The sequence below is a fragment of the Erythrolamprus reginae genome, chromosome Z, assembly GCF_031021105.1.
Source record: "Erythrolamprus reginae isolate rEryReg1 chromosome Z, rEryReg1.hap1, whole genome shotgun sequence".
NCBI classification, from domain to species: Eukaryota; Metazoa; Chordata; class Lepidosauria; order Squamata; family Dipsadidae; genus Erythrolamprus; species Erythrolamprus reginae.
Window position 1 is genome coordinate 111,763,510 of NC_091963.1, and position 17,135 is coordinate 111,780,644.

At 38.8% G+C, this 17,135-nt stretch overlaps 1 protein-coding gene across 5 annotated transcripts in view; it reads left to right on the forward strand.

Moving 5' to 3' along the window:
- The window catches only part of TBKBP1 (TBK1 binding protein 1), a 102,842-nt gene that overhangs the window by 27,338 nt on the left and 58,369 nt on the right, over positions 1-17,135 (forward strand). For all 5 annotated transcript variants that reach the window (XM_070766999.1, XM_070766998.1, XM_070766997.1 and 2 more), the window contains exons 4-5: positions 464-586; positions 7,415-7,519. In XM_070766999.1, the coding sequence (XP_070623100.1) occupies positions 464-586; positions 7,415-7,519 (228 nt within the window). The remainder of the gene's footprint in view (positions 1-463; positions 587-7,414; positions 7,520-17,135) is intronic.

Genomic DNA, 17,135 nt, shown 5'->3' on the forward strand with positions numbered 1-17,135 from the left:
TGTAAATCTGTTTAGATGTTTTTCTTCGTTATATAAAACCTCCGTACTTTTGTTTGGTTTTTTATTTTAAATAAAATGAAAGTAACTAACTAACTAGGGAACCTCCTCCTTAAACTTCATATTGTGGCCCACAGATTACTATCAATTCCAATTAGAAATTTCATAGAAAGACAATTGAAGCATATAATATATTTATATCCTTACCCAGTGTTTGATTTTTTAAAAATCTACTTTGTTCAGGCCAGATAACTCTTAGAATCATTTTCTGTGCTTATTTTAGCAGCTAACATTGTAACTCTGATATTAAAATCTTACATGCAGGTTTACATATTATTGCTTCCAATTTTGTGCAAATATTAGTGAAATGTGTATGTATGTGTGTACATATAGATACCTAAACACATAATATTCTCATATATATATACATATAGAGAGATACATTTTTAAAATATCTGGTTTGCAGTTTCCACTGATTAGTGACTTTGGAGAAGAACGTATGTTCCCAGTTTATGAATCCAAGGAGACTTCTCTCCTGAAGAGCGAGAAAGCCAACCTCCAGCAGCAGTTGAATCAGTTTCAGCGTGAGGTGAGGAGATTGTCTCAGCAACTTTTGAAAAAAAATGTATGCGCTTAACTAACTCATCTTTTCATGGATGGTTTTCCTTTACCACTTTTACCACTGCCTCATTAATTGAAATGTGGTTCAAGGCTGAGGGTTTGTCTTGTTTGGTTGACTTTAGTAGTATGTGACTATGATAGCATAAAAATTAATAAAAAATGACATTTCCACTAGCTGCAGTTGCCTGAAAAAGGACTCTTTTTCCATTTTCATTAAGGATAATTTAATGGGGTGTGATTATTTTGATGTACAACTTTCTGTTGTGTTCTGCAATTTTAATCTTTTCACATTTTTTATTATTATTATTATTATTATTATTATTATTATTATTATTATTATTTATGGGATTTGTATGCCGCCCCTCTCCGTAGACTCAGGGCGGCTAACAACAGTAATAAAAAACATCATGCAAATCCAATACTAAAACCAACTAAAATACCCTTATTATAAAACTAAACATCCATATAACAAACATACCATGCATAAATTATAAAGGCTTAGGGGGAAAGAATGTCTCAATTCCCTCATGCCTGACGACAGAGTTGGATTTTAAGGAGCTTACGAAAGGCAAGGAGGGTGGGGGCAATTCTAATCTCTGGGGGGAGTTGATTCCAGAGGGTCGGGGCCGCCACAGAGAAGGCTTTTCCCCTGGGCCCCGCCAAGCGACATTGTTTTGTTGACGGGACCCAGAGAAGGCCCACTCGTGGGACCTAACCGGTCTCTGGGATTCGTGCGGCAGAAGGTGGTCTCGTAGATACCCTGGTCCGGTGCCATGACGGGCTTTATAGGTAATGACCAACACTATTTGTTCAGTTTCAATTTCAGAAAGCGCAGTGAGTAAGTACTGTAACTAATAGTAGCACAGACATAGAAAGTGATAACACTCTCAACTAGGTGAGACCAATGGACATCTGTATCAGCAGTGGGTTGCTCCTGGTTCGGCCTGGTTCTTAGAACAGGTAGCGCCAGCGGCAGGAGGCTCTACCCACCTGCCCAAAACACTTATGTGCAGAAGTGTTGTGTGTGTGCACGAACCAGTAAAGAATTTTAGAACCCACTACTGGTCTGGATTTCAGATTCCAGGGTTCTGTTTGCACAGGAAGCTGTCAAATGACAATAATCCAAAATAATGTACATACAGTGTGTACAAATATACAGATACACACATTCATGGCGAGAGGACTATGAATGAAATTCCTTAAGAGAAATTATCTTTGTTGTGTCTTTTCCTAGAAATAGATTATTGAGTATACCTGTGTTCTGGGTTAGCGTAGGGAGCGCATAGGCTGCAATGGATGATGTATCAGGTTTAAATTAGTTATGCATTAATTATATTTTCTGTAAAGACATTTTTTCTTGAACAGATATGCATCTAGCAGAATTTTATGAATTTTAGCATATTTGTCTTTATATTAAAGTGAAACTATTTAGTATTCTATGGAAAATTGTTATTTTAACTCATCATAGCAATACAATGACAATAGCGATAAGACGACTTAAAATTTCAAATCAATCTTGAGCCTGGAAGATTCATGAGATTATTTTGGGTCAATTGTTGTTTCTCTTAGCATTGTATACTTCATGAGGCTATATAGGTAAAATGGATGGAAATTTCTCCCTCCCCCCCTTCACGCAATCACCAATAATCACAATAAAGAGATTTTTCTTTTAGACAAAGAGTTTTTATACAGAGACCCTTTTAGTTTTATAAATTACAGTATTTGTTTTGTTTTTATTGTAATGTTATACATCTTGATACAGTGCATTATTTCAATTAATATTTAAGTGCGGTTATATATATGTAATATGTGCTATGAACAATATTTAATATATTGAAAATAAGGAAATCTATTTTTATTTAGTTGGAACAACTTTACTTCATCTGTTTGTAAACAAGTGCTTAATCAAAATTCTATCATTATTAGCAGAATTTTGTTAGAATAAAATAATGTAAGTTTTCATCCAAACTCAAGTGTAACATTAAAAAAGACGTATTTATAACATAAGAAAATAATATTTATGTAACAATATGTTTTCTAAAGGTAATACCGTATTTTATATTAAGATCACCTTGAGTTTTTTATTGTGTGGGGTATGGGGTTGGTTGGGGGGGGTGGGGTAGGGGGGTGGATGGATGGATGGATGGATGGATGGATAGATAGATAGATAGATAGATAGATAAATAGATAGATACGGAAAGATAGAACACATACTGTATATATTGATTGGACACTGTAAGAAAGATGTTTTATAACTACATTTAAATTTGACATTAATATGAACTCGCATGCAAAGTACAGAATTTGATTTACAAATTAAGGTCTAAATTCTGTAAAAATACTGTATCTGCTATTTCCAGTTCCACTCCTTAAACCAGGCTTTTAGCCATTTATGGTTGTGATGAAGAACAGAATGCCTAGCTCTAAACAGACCCAGTAATTTGGCTAGCTGGAGTCAGCTCCCCTGCTCCAAATGCTTGGCCATTCAAAATCAACCATGTTGTAAATCGTGTTCCTTGCATAAGAAGGAAAGATTATCGCAAGTACAGAAACAAGAATTGGACTTCAGTATCTTACTTGGTTTGTATGCAGACTTTTCCCATGGAAGGGAAAAGTTCCATGGAAGGACTGGGAGCATTGAACTAAAGATTAAATGTTGTTGGGGTGGGGAGGAGAAAAAGAGAGGGAAGAATTGGAGTGGGAGCGAAGGTACCATCCCCTTCTGTTGTTCTTCACTAATTTGGAGTGGTGTATTTTTTATAGTTGAAATCTTATTCCAATGCCATTCTTAATTTAGTAATGGACCATCTGCATTCCTTCTTTTAAAACATTTTCAGTTCTCTTGTCACTAGAAGAGAAGGATTAAAGATTCCAGCAGTTAATTTTCAGTGCTTGGGTCAAACTTCACACCCAAGCTAGGCAATAAACCCAGACACTTCGCCCTAAATTCAGCTTTTGGCCAGACTTGGCAGGAGATTTCCAGGCATTCCTTGGCTCACAATTTTTATTGCGGACAAAAAGAAGGCCTGAGATGTAATGATTCATTGTTCATGACAGTGCAGTAAGTAAGGAAGGAAGGAAGGAAAGAAAGAAAGAGAGAGAGAGAAAAAGAAAGAGGGAAAGAAAGAGAGAGAGAGAGAGAAAAAGAAAGAAAGAAAGAAAGAAAGAAAGAGAAAAAAAGAAAGAGAGAAAGAAAGAAAGAGAGAGAGAAAAAAGAGAAAGAGAGAGAGAGAAAAAGAAAGAGAAAGAAAGAAAGAGAGAAAAAAGAAAGAGAGAAAGAAAGAAAGAGAGAGAGAAAGAGAAAGAAAGAAAGAAAGAATAGACATGTTTTATGATTTATGATTTAAATTCTGGCTTTTTCCTTTCACTCTTCTGAATAAACAGGTATTTAGCATCCTTTTTTTTTGGTGTGTGTGTGGCCTTAAAAGGCAGTTAAGATATTTTTACGTGGTGGTCCTTTCTAGTCTTCTACTTCATAAGTTTCAGCTCTCAGACTGTGGGCCACTTTCAGGGACTCCTTGACATTAATGGAAATTAAAAATAAAATTACATCCAAAATGCAAAATGTATGCAGACAATATTTAATTAATACGTCTTATTCAGGATGCAGATTTCACTTGTTTTTGACAAAGTGGTTGGCCTCCTCCAGGTCTCGTCAGCCAGGCAATGTCATCTGGCAGGGCCTAAGAGAAGAGTCTTCTCTGTGGGGGTCCCGACCCTATGGAACGAGGTTCCCCCAGAGATTTGTACTGCCCCCACTCTCCTTGCTTTCTGTAAAGCTTTAAATACCCATCCCTGCCGGCAGGCCATTGAAACTTTAACATCTTACCCCGCCCAATGAATGAATGTAGGATGTATGGGGTGTGAATCTGGTTGTCCAATTTTTAACTCTGGGATTTTTAAAATGTAATTTTATTAGGTTTCTAACATGTTGCAAGCCGCCCTGAGGAGAAGGGTGGCACAGAAATCGAATTAATTAAGTAGATAGATAGATAGATAGATAGATAGATAGATAGATAGATAGATAGATAGATAGATGATAGATAGATAATAGATAGATGATAGATAGATAGAAAGATAGATAGATAGATAGATAGATAGAAAGAAAGATAGATAGATAGATAGATAGATAGATAGATAGATAGATGATAGATAGATAGATAGATAGATAGATAGATGATAGCTAGATAGATAGATAGATAGATAGATGATAGATAGATAGATGATAGATAGATAGATAGAAAGAAAGATAGATAGATAGATAATAGATAGATGATAGATAGATAGAAAGATAGATAGATAGATAGAAAGAAAGAAAGAAAGATAGATAGATAGATGATAGCTAGATAGATAGATAGATAGATAGATAGATGATAGATAGATAGATAGATGATAGATAGCTAGATAGCTAGATAGATGATAGCTAGCTAGCTAGCTAGCTAGATAGATAGATAGATAGATAGATAGATAGATAGATAGATAGATAGATGATAGATAGATAGATAGATGATAGATAGATGATAGATAGATAGAAAGATAGATAGATAGATAGATAGATAGATAGATAGATAGATGATAGATAGATGATAGATAGATAGGAAGATAGATAGATAGATGATAGATAGATGATAGATAGGTAGATAGATGATAGATAGATAGATAGATGATAGATAGAAAGAAAGAAAGAAAGAAAGATAGATAGATAGATAGATAGATAGATAGTAAGATAGATAGATAGATAGATAGAATAGTAATTGTATTGGTATTTCTTAATATGGTTTTTTAAAAAATCCTAATCTATGGCTTAGGAGTTAATTGATGATCTCTACCAAACAAATTTTCCTGAATATTCCACTTTCTTGGTATTGCATTTTTTAAAAAAATTGAATTACTATTGAAATAGCACCAGATTAACAGAATAACAGAGTTGGAAGGGACTTTGCAAGTCATCTAGTCCAACCCCCTGCCCAAGCAGGAGATCATGCATCTTGCCTCTACCTACCTCCTGATTGTGAGATAAAAGCTTCCACCTCTAGGCTACAGCAGTGGCCTCTTACACGGATTATATTTCTCACACAATGGCTTAAAATAATGAAATCCCATCCTTCCCATATTAAATTAGGATGCCAGAGGGAGAGTTTCTGCTGTATTTGAATACAGTTAAAAACTTCAGGGCATTCATAAAGAATCCTTACTTGAAGGAGACAAAATCAAGACAATTAGTGACAGCAATGATGCTGCAACTATTTCCCTATCTATCTCAATTACGTCTCCAGTATGAGTTGCTGTGGCAATGAGTTGAATTAATAAATGCACAAAGTAATCTAGAAATATTAATTGTAGATTTTTTTTTTCTACGGAATTAATATTTCTACAGTGACATGGGGACAATCTTGGAGTAGAGGATGCTAACTTCTTCACTTTGGGGCATTTAAAAATATTTGGGTGGGGGATAAGTAGAATAGATATTTTGGATGAGAGACCTAACACCTCTTCCGGTAGGAAAAAACTAACTGGGGTAAAGATGTAGTTTTTAAAATGCACTTGAACTTTTGCAAAGACCTAAAAGGCCTACTTTTGCCTCATAACGCCCCTCCCTCCAAAAAAAAGATGATGCAAATTGCTGACTCCAAATGTACCTAAAAAGGCTGCCAGGTGAACAGTGTGTGTCCGTGAAAAAGTATTAGTTGAAAATAGATTACCGGTACATGATATATATTTTTTTGGAACAATGGAGATAATTAACTATTAATTACTATGGGGTAATTAATATTCACCCCATTTTCACCTCTAGGAGATAGATTTTGCAGGTACATGCAATTGTGTAAATGGAAACTTTCTCGAGATACCTTCACCAGTTTTCTATGTAAAAATAGCTGCAACAGTCTGTAACTGTAAAATGAACTACAGTGATACCTTGTCTTACAAACTTAATTGGTTCCGGGATGAGGTTCTTAAGGTGAAAAGTTTGTAAGACGAAACAATGCTTCCCATAGGAATCAATGGAAAAGCGATTAATGCGTGCAAGCCCAAAATTCACCCCTTTTGCCAGCTGAAGCGCCCGTTTTTGCGCTGCTGGGATTCCCCTGAGGTTCCCCTCTATAGGAAACCCCACCTCTGGACTTCTGTGTTTTTGCGATGCTGCAGGGGAATCCCAGCATCGCAAAAACAAGCGCTTCATTGGCAACGGAAGTCCGGAGGTGGGGTTTCCCATGGAGGGGAGCCTCAGGGAAATCCCAGCAGCACAAAAAACGGTGCTTTGCTGGCAACGGAAGTCTGGAGGCGGGGCATCCCAGTGGTGGCGGTGGGTTTGTAAGGTGAAAATAGTTTGTAAGAAGAGGCAAAAAAATCTTTAACCCCTGGTTTGTATCTTAAAAGTTTGTATGATGAGGCGTTTGTAAGGTGAGGTATCACTGTATTCCGCATTTCTTTTCTGAAAAGGTACCTGTACCTGCCTCCAAATTCAGCATGAATTGCTGCCATGTTTTGCTGAAATGATCTTCCTAATTCAGGAGGACCATCCAGGTTTGCTTTGTTTTACTACAGCAACCCACACAATTACCTGCTGATTAGCAAGCTGGCTGAACACATCTGACTCAGGAGCCAAACAGAAAGAACAGATTTTCCTGAGTTTAATATGGGGCAGAAGATGGTGTAAGGGTCTAAAATGCAGGGGATATGCAATTGCCTGTCTCCTCCAGCCTTTGAAACTGGCAGTCACAGATTGATATAATTAGTGGCTGCTGAATGTGATTTTACCTCATTTGTTTCCTATTTTTTCTCCTCTCTAAACCAGCTGCAGAAAAGCAAGGAAAGGGAAGAACAGATGGAGGAGATGATCCAAGCCTATGAGAAGCTGTGTATGGAGAAAACGGACCTTGAGTCAGAGCTGGGCCAAATGGTGGGTGTCGAGTACTTTCTTGGTCATGCATTCCCCCCCCCCCACCCCAATACTTGATGGTGTGATTTGTTAGACTGAGAAAATAGTCACATTTGCTTCTGTCTTGATTGAAATACTATTTCATTGGGTAAAGACATGTATTTCTGCCAGCCAAGATATTCTGCAAGAGATGACATTGTATCAGACTATTAAAGAATACAGGAATATCACACCCAAGGCTGTATTCGGCCCGCAGGGTGCTTAGATCTGACCTGCGTGGCTGCCCTGGGAACAGTGAAGAATGGGCCCGTGGTGCCTCTGCCAGCAAAAACAGGGTTGCAGGAGGCTGTCACAGCTGGCAACAGAACTCGGGAGCCCATTTTTGCTGGCAGAATACTCAGGCCACCACAGGTGCCGACACAAGTGAAGTCGAGCTGGCCACACACACCTTAGCCCCTTCCCCCCGGAAATCAAATACAAACCTGGTGTGACCCTCAGTGAAATTGAGTTTGACACACGTACACTTATTGCACACCTGCAATATGTCTTCATATGATTGAAGACTTCTTTTTATGAATACAGTGTTCCCTCAATTTTCGCGGGTTCGAACTTCGCGAAAAATCTATACCACGGTTTTTCAAAAATATTAATTAAAAAATACTTCGCGGGTTTTCTTCCTATACCACGGTTTTTCCCACCCAATGACGTCATATGTCATCGCCAAACCTTCGTCTGCTTTTAATAAATATTTTTTTAAATAAACTTTAATAAATAAACATGGTGAGTAATAATCTAAATGGTTGCTAAGTGAATGGAAAATTGCAATTTAGGGGTTTAAAGTGTTAAGGGAAGGTTTGTGATACTGTTCATAGCCAAAAATAGTGTATTTACTTTCGCATCTCTACTTCGTGGAAATTCGACTTTCGTGGGCAGTATCGGAACGCATCCCCCGCGAAAAGCGAGGGAACACTGTATCCCACTTTTTAAAAAGGGACGCACTTCCAATCGCACAGTCATGACTATCCCTTGACCTTTCCTATGCCCTCACTCAAACTCCACTCACCAGTATACTAGTTATAAAATCCTTTTTGGTATGGGGATACAGCAAAAATTATAATCAGGAATATGGAGGCAGGCAGGACTGGAACAATATTTAATTTAACTTGTTTGTAGATTTAAGTAAAGCTCCTTGACATTTAAAAAAAATAAAATTAACATGATAAATTTTATTTTATTTTTTATTTTATTCATATTAGTTTACAAATAACTCAGGGCAGGGAACCTATCCACACACCATCCTCTTCCTATGTTCCCCACAACAACAACCCTGTGAAGTGAGTTGGCCTGACGCAGAGTAATTGGGCCAACGTTATCCAGTTGACTTTCATGGATAAGGTGGGACTAAAACTCACAGTGATGGCGAACCTATGGCACGGGTGCCACAGGTGGCCCGCGGAGCCATATCTGCTGGCCTGTGAGCTGTTGCGCTAGCTCAGGCATGTGTTTGCTGGCCAGCTGATTCTTGGCTTGCACAGAGGCTCTGGAAGGGTGTTTTTAGCTTCCAGAGAGCCTCCGTGGGGGATGTGGGAGGGTGTTTTTATCTTCCCCCAGTTCCAGGGAAGCCTTTGGAGCTTGGGGAGGGTGAAACACGAGCCTACTGGGCCCACCAGAAGTTGGGAAACAGGCCGTTTCCGGCCTCCAGAAGGCCTATGAGGGCCGGGGGAAGCTGTTTTCGCCCTTCCCAGGCATTGAATTATGGGTGTGGGCACTCGCGCATGTGTGATAGTACATGCCCACGCTCTTTCAGCACCCGAGGAAAAAAAGGTTCGCCATCAGTGCACTAGTCTAAAGTGGCATCGTACTATAGTGGCATCGTACTATATTTAATTGGATCACTAATATTTTTATATGTATTGTTTCAGTTTTCAAATTTCTATCCTGTTGAAATCCAGAGACTTGATGATTTACTAATATTACATTAGAGCCAAACTCTTCCAACTCTTTTATAGCACAATTGTTCCTGCTCCAAGATCTGTCTCTAAATATTTATATCACATTTTATATCCTTCAAGTAGGAGACTGGTCAGAAGTGTTAGGCAACACCCACTATATATCTATATGCTGCTCGTATGAAATCCAAATTTGTTTCCATTAAGACATGGTTAGAATCCATTTCACGTGTGTTTCTGAAATGCCCATTGTACACTTAGGAGCAATGAAGAATAGTACTTTCAATTGTTAATAACTCTAATGGCTATTGTGACCAGGAAGTTATTACCCTTCTTCTTGGTGACCGTTCTTCTAAGAAGAATGTAAAGTTCTTATTTATAGCTGTAGCTGTTAGAAGCCATCTGGTTCCACCCTCATGCTATTAATTGTTAGCTGCTAATTTTGTTAGGATTTTTTCACATTTTTCTGTAGTTATTGATTACTGGTCTTTTACTGTGTTTGGTCTTGGACCTTAAATAAATTTCGATTCATTCATTACAGATTATAAAAGCCATGTCAGACATAAACAACATAACATCAATAAAAACAATAAAACAATATGAGCCAAACTTCAAACTGATGACAGTTTTATTGTTTTAACTTCTATCTATTGTTTAAATGTTACATAGCTAGTCCTTGTTTAACAATTACTCAATCAGGGATTTTGAAAATTACAATGGTACTAAATGAATGGTATTTATGACCGATCCTAGACGTTCCAACCATTTAAGCACCCCAACACAGTCACATGAGATCAATTTTGGCTTGGTTTATGATGGCTGCAGTGTCATATGGTTATGTGATTGCCATTTGCAACCTGCCCTGCTGGCTTTCCAAAGCAAAATCAATAGCTAAAGCTATAAACCAACAAGGAAGGTTGCAAGTTGCTTTGGGTAGGTCGTTTACATTCTTCCCCCACCCTGCAGCAGCCACATTGGTCTCGCTGTGATAGTGCTTTATCTCATCAGCTGCCCATGTACCTTTTCTTGCCCAATAGCAACTACCCCCAGGTCCATCCATGCTCATAATTCATCTTACTGTGGACATCCACTGGACAGAAGATACTTATTTGCCTCGTGGCCTTCTTGCAAGCCACCAGGGACTTGTTTAACAATTTTGCAATTCTCGTGAAGCAACAGCTGTTGCTAATTGTCAGGTGACGTTAGTGGAGGAAATCCCAATCAAAATTATTGGGTTAATCAATATCTACCAGTAATTTTCTGACAACCATAGAAGGGCTCTGGAGTGGCCACTAAAGATTTCAGATGTCCCATGAGGTTTTGCTGCCACAAACTGCATTTGGATTAGGTATTTCAAAGATTTTTTGTTTCATCTTCCAAAATAGCTTGGATGGCCATAAGCATCATGAATCCATATTTAGGTGAATAGGGAATGCCATTTGCTTCCCTGACTTTCGCCATAAAGCCCCCCCCATAGAGCCTTTCTGAATCACACAGAGGCAATTTGACTTATTCAGTGGGGTTGGTTTTGAATGGCAGAATTAGAACTCATAAATTCAGTGACTAATGGATTTAATGGTATAGCTTTTCTTTTATTCCCCACCTACGATAATCTGCCATACTAATTATAAAAAGCTAAAAGATTATTATTTAGCCAGTCAGAACTCTGTTGGCAAGCCTTGATCCCTTTTGCCCCCCACCCAAGTGTGCATCAGGACATAACTTAATATAGAACTTGCAATTCTTGTTATCCAGTCTTATAAGCATCATAATAATTGGTCTTAAGTGTGCTTTGAAGAAAAGCATAATTTTGCTTGGTGAGTCAAACTAAGGAGCCCTGTTATTCAACATTTCATACTCAACAGCAGAAGTAATTTTAAGGCAGAAATCCAGAGTGTTATATTGCGGAACAAATTCAGCAGGGCCGCATTTTGAATAAAGGGAACTTTTAGTGCTAGCAAGGAGGTGGGTTCTTCAGTATTCCTGAGATTACTCGGTAGTTTAAGGATTTCCAGGATGAAAGCGGGATAACATAATGCAGTTTTTCAGGTATGGGGGAATGCTATCATTTCTATCCCGGCATCTGTTGGCTTAATAGCACTTAGATTTATATACTGCTTTGCAGTGCTTTACAGCCCTCTCTATGCAGTTTACAGAGTCAGCATATTGTCCCCAACAATCTGTGTCCTCATTTTACCCATCGTGGATGGATGGAAGGCTGAGTCAACCTTGAGCCTGGTGAAATTTGAACTGCCAAAGTTGCAGTCAGTCGGCAGTCAACAGAAGTAGACTGCAGTACAGTGTTCCCTCGATTTTTGCGGGTTCGAATTTAGCGAAAAGTCTATACCACGGTTTTTCAAAAATATTAATTAAAAAATACTTCGTGGTTTTTTCCCCTATACCACAGCCAAACATTCGTCCACCTTTAATAAATATTTTTTTAATAAACTTTAATAAATAAACATGGTGAGTAATAATCTAAATGGTTGCTAAGGGAATGGGAAATTGTAATTTAGGGGTTTAAAGTGTTAAGGGAAGGCTTGTGATACTGTTCATAGCCAAAAATAGTGTATTTACTTCCGCATCTCTACTTCGCGGAAATTCGACTTTCGCGGGCGGTCTCGAAATGCATCCCCCCGCGAAAAGTGAGGGAACACTGTACAGTACTGCATTCTTTTTTTAATATATAAATGTATTTATTAAATTTTTCCGTTTTTAAAAACAATACATAGTCATATTTACAGATGAATCTACATCATATATACATTCCTATCAACATTATCTTTTGATTGCTTTTGGATTTCTTGATGTTTTATTTGAATGTTTAGTTTGACTTTCTTTTTTTTTGTCCATTGGTACCATTTTGTCCAGATTTCATAATAGTCCGAATCTTTTTGATTATTAAGTTCCATTGTCAATCTGTCCATCTGTGCGCAGTCGTATATTTTCTTGATGATCTCGTTGTCTTCAGATATTTGCGGGTTTTTCCAGTTCTGTGCAAATACAATCCTTGCTGCTGTTGTTATATGCAAGCTTAGATATTTAACATTTTTAGGATAAGACCCTCTCATAATGCCCAGTAGAAAAAACTCTGGTGTATATTCCATTTTTGTGTTTGTTATTTGACACAACCTATTATTTTTCCCCAGTATTTTCTTCTCTGGACATAATCACCATAGATGAACTACTGCACCACCACAGCTCTTGTTTCTGTTATTTCTCAAATAATCTTTTCAGATTCTTAAAACTGTATTAATTTTTAGAAACTAAGAATAAACACGAGAGTGTGATACAATTTGTTTCTTGAAAAAACGGGTCAGTACAGGTGGTCTTCAACAGTTCGTTTAGTGACTGTTCGAAACTACAATCGCGCTGAAAAAAAATGACTTATGACATTTTTCACACTTATGGTCATTGCAGCATCCCCATGATCACATAATTTACATTCATATGCTGACTCACATTTATCACCATTGCAATGTCCCATGGTCATGTGATTCCCTTTGGCAACCTTCTGACAAGCAAAGTCAACAGGGAAGCCCAGGCGGGGGTTGCTGCTCCCATCACTACCGATGCACTGTGCACGCGGCTCTGCATCTCCGGCGTGTGTGCATTCCCTCTGCGCATACATGTGTGCGCATAAGATTTCAGCAGACTTTTTGCTTCTGCGCATGTGCAGAAGCAAAAAAATCACCAAAATCATGAGATTTTGCTTTCGGCGCATGCTCAGAAGCAAAATCTCACTCAGATGCACACGTGCGCGCATCAGAGATGTGCAGCTACGCGTACAGCTCCATTCTCACTTCCGGGTACAGTGGCATCGACCGTACTGGTAGGTACCCGCTCCTGCAGAAGCCATATTCACTTAACAACCGAGTTACTAACTTTAATCACTGTAGGGTGATTGACTTAACAAATGTGGCCAAAAAAGGTCGTAAAATGGTACAGAACTCACTTAACAAATAAATGTTGGATTCCATTGTGGTTGTAAGTTGAGGACTACCTATAAAAGAAAACGAAGCACTGAAATTTGAGAATTAAAGAAAAATAAAGTACAGTAGTACCTCTAGATAGGAGCTGTTCCACATGCGAGTATTCCAAGTTACGAGCCACGAGGGGAGAGAAATTTCTGTTCCAGACCCGAGCTCAAATTCGGGATACGAGCCGAGCATCCACTAGGTGGCGCAAGAATCCTTGCTTCTGGTTATCTCGGAGGGGAAAAACAAAGTCTAAAGCCATTTGTTCTAGATACGAGTTGTTCGACATACAAGCTCCCTTCTGGAATGAATTAAACTCGTATCTAGAGGTACTACTGTATAGGAAAGAGTAAAAAGTCAAAGAAAAAAAAAAGAGAAGGATATGAAACAGTGATGGATCTTCTAACAAAATGGCCATGGTCTAGTACTGATGTTTCTTTAGCAGCTATGGCTGGCATCCTCACCGACCGAGTGAGCTGCTTTGAGGTGTTCCTCTTTGCAGTTCACAGGCACCTGAAATGAGCTGTGGTTTCTGAGCACCAGTCAAAACATCTTTTACCATGTTTAATGGACACTGGTGGCTTTTCTATTCTAGCCAGAGAATAAGGCTCAGTGCTGCTTTATTGATGCCAGCTGTGAAAACCTACAGTATATTAGGTGCTCATGTGCACCCACACAGAAAATTTAAAGAAAGATAAACATAAGTAAACATCCACATTCATTATTTCTAAAACATATTTTATAGATGGATGTAATGACTTAGGAATTACTTTGTTTATACAACTAAATAAAAGAACACTCAATGTGAATATTTAATTAAAAGGTTCTCCAAGATTATTGGTTGCTGTATAAATTTACATCCTTTTCTAATTCGCATATTTTAAACTCCATTGATGTAGTTAAGCTTTGCAGTGTTTCCTTATAGTAAAATTGGCAGCTCGTAACAACATTTAATTAACTTTTTGTGTTATGCCATTTTATTTCTACTTCCTAGGAAATATGAAAAATTAATCAAATCAAATCAAATGAATTATTAAATATATACTGTTTCCATTTTATTTGAAAATCTCCCAACCCAAATACAGTAATTGTACAACTACGTGGGCATTGCCTCCAGAAATGGCCGTACACAATGATTTGATTACACTCCTGCAACATGATGACAATAGGTAGTATAATACAGTTTTATGGAAGAATAGTACTATAAGGAATAGTACTTTTAATATCAGGGAGAAATTATATTGCTTTACAGGCTGAATATCTAGCACAAGCTCTGTAAACCTCCTTTGAAATCTGATTAATATGTCTTACTCACCTTAACCTGAAGTAACAATAAAATTAGTATAATTTTTTATTAGTATGTTTAAGGTTTAGTGTAGTAGTAAAGGTGCTGACTAGAAACAGGACACTGAGTCCTAGCCCACCTTCAGGCATAAAAGCTGGCTTGGACCCATCATTCTTTCAGCCCAATTTGGACAGGGAGTCATTGCTCACAGTCACTCATGCCCTCATCACCTCGAGGTTCGATTACTGCAATGCTCTCTACATAGGGCTACCTCTGAAAAGTGTTCGGAAACTTCAGATCGTGCATAACGCAGCCGCGAGAGCCATCATGGGGCTTCCAAGGTTCGCCCACGTTTCTTCAACTCTCCGTGGCCTGCATTAGCTGCCAATCAGTTTCCGGTCACAATTCAAAGTGTTGGTCATGACCTTTAAAGCCCTACATGGCAATGGACCAGATTACCTCCGGAACCGCCTGCTACCGCACGAATCCCAGCGACCGATAAGGTCCCACAGAGTTGGCCTTCTCTGGCTCCTGTCGACTAAACAATGTCGTTTGGCGGGCCCCAGGGGAAGAGCCTTCTCTGTGGCGGCCCCGGCCCTCTGGAACCAACTTCCCCCGGAGATTAGAACTGCCCCCACCCTCCCTGTCTTTCATAAACTACTCAAGACTCATTTATACCGCCAGGCATGGGGGAGTTGAGATAGCTCTTCCCCCTAGGCCATTACAAGTTATGCATGGTATGTTTTGTGTGTATGTTTGGTTTTATAATAGGGGTTTTTAGTTGTTTTTTATTATTGGATTGTACATGCTGTGTTTATTATTGTTGTTAGCCGCCCCGAGTCTGCGGAGAGGGGCGGCATACAAATCCAATAAATAATAATAATAATAATAATAATAATAATTATTATTATTATTATTATTATTAATTATTACCTCACAGGGTGATTGTTGTGGAGAAAATAGGCAAGAGTATTAAATATGTTTAGTTCCTTGAGTTACATATAAAAAGGCATAAAATAATAATAATTCTAATATTTTAGGTTGGTCTGTCTAAATCACTCTTCTATGCTTTGTCTAAGCCTTTAAAAACTATTTTATATAAATAAACGTTTCCTTGCCACGTACACTTCAATTAATTAACGTGAACTGGAAACATTGAAACAGGAATACAAATTAAGGAAGAATAGCAATTGCAATCACAGTTTTTCTATTCAGCAATGACCAAAAAAAATGTTGCCCTGACTTAAGTCAGGAAAATGAGTTTGTTGCTTTTCTTGGGATGATGAAAGGAGCAGTGTGACACAAGCTCTAACTCTTTTAAATGCGCATGCAATGTCACAGTACTTGTACAAAATAAGATCGGTTTGTATCATTTGTTTTATTATTCTATCCCCCTATTTGACCCTGCAGATGCCACTGATCGAGAATACAAAGTGTTCAGCCAAAATGTTCAGTGCTCCATGTGACTGTGGAGGAAAGAAAGAATGATGTAATGCTTTATAACTGCATTGCTTAGTAATGGAAATCCCAGTCCCAATTGCCATTGTAGCCTGCAGATAATCTGTATTTTATTTCTAATAGAGTTTGGAGAAATACAGTGATACCTCATCTTACAAACCCCTCATCATACAAACTTTTCGAGATACAAACCCAGGGTTTAAGATTTTTTTGCCTCTTCTTCCAAACTATTTTCACCTTACAAACCCAAGCTGCCGCCACTGGGATGCCCCGCCTCCGGACTTCTGTTGCCAGCGAAGTGGCCGTTTTTGCACTGCTGGGATTTCCCTGTGGCTCCCCTCCATGGGAAACACCACCTCCAGACTACCGTGTTTTTGCGATGCTGCAGGGGAATCCCAGCAGCGCAAAAACAGGCACTTCGCTGACAACGGAAGTCCGGAGGTGAGGTTTCCTAGCGAGGGGAGCCTCAGCGAAATCGCAGCATCACAAAAACACGCCTCTTGCAAAGGCTGTGGAACTGGGAGAGAGCAAAAAAATGGACCTTCCAGTTCAACTGGAACTTGACAAATGTCTGTCTCCATAGAGCCTCGGGGGGGGGGGGGTTGGGAAGGGCGTTTTCATGTTCCTCAGGCTTCTAAAAAGGCTCTGTAGCCTAGGTAGAGCGAAAAATGGGCATAAGGACATAAGAAGAGCCATGCTGAATCAGGCCAAAACCCATCGAGTCCAGCATTCTGCGTCACACAGTGGCCCACATGGGGATCTTGAGCAGAAAGAGAAGGCAAGACCCTCCCTTTCCCCTGACCCCCAACAAATGGTACTCAAGGGAATCTTGCCTGCCTCAAGCAACATAGAGGCGGCACTTGGACATCCGTTTCAAAAACCACCTATATGCTTGGCATCCATGTATCTGTCTAATCCTGCCTTGAAGCTATCAAGGCTGACAGCTGTCACGGCCTCTTCTGGAAGTG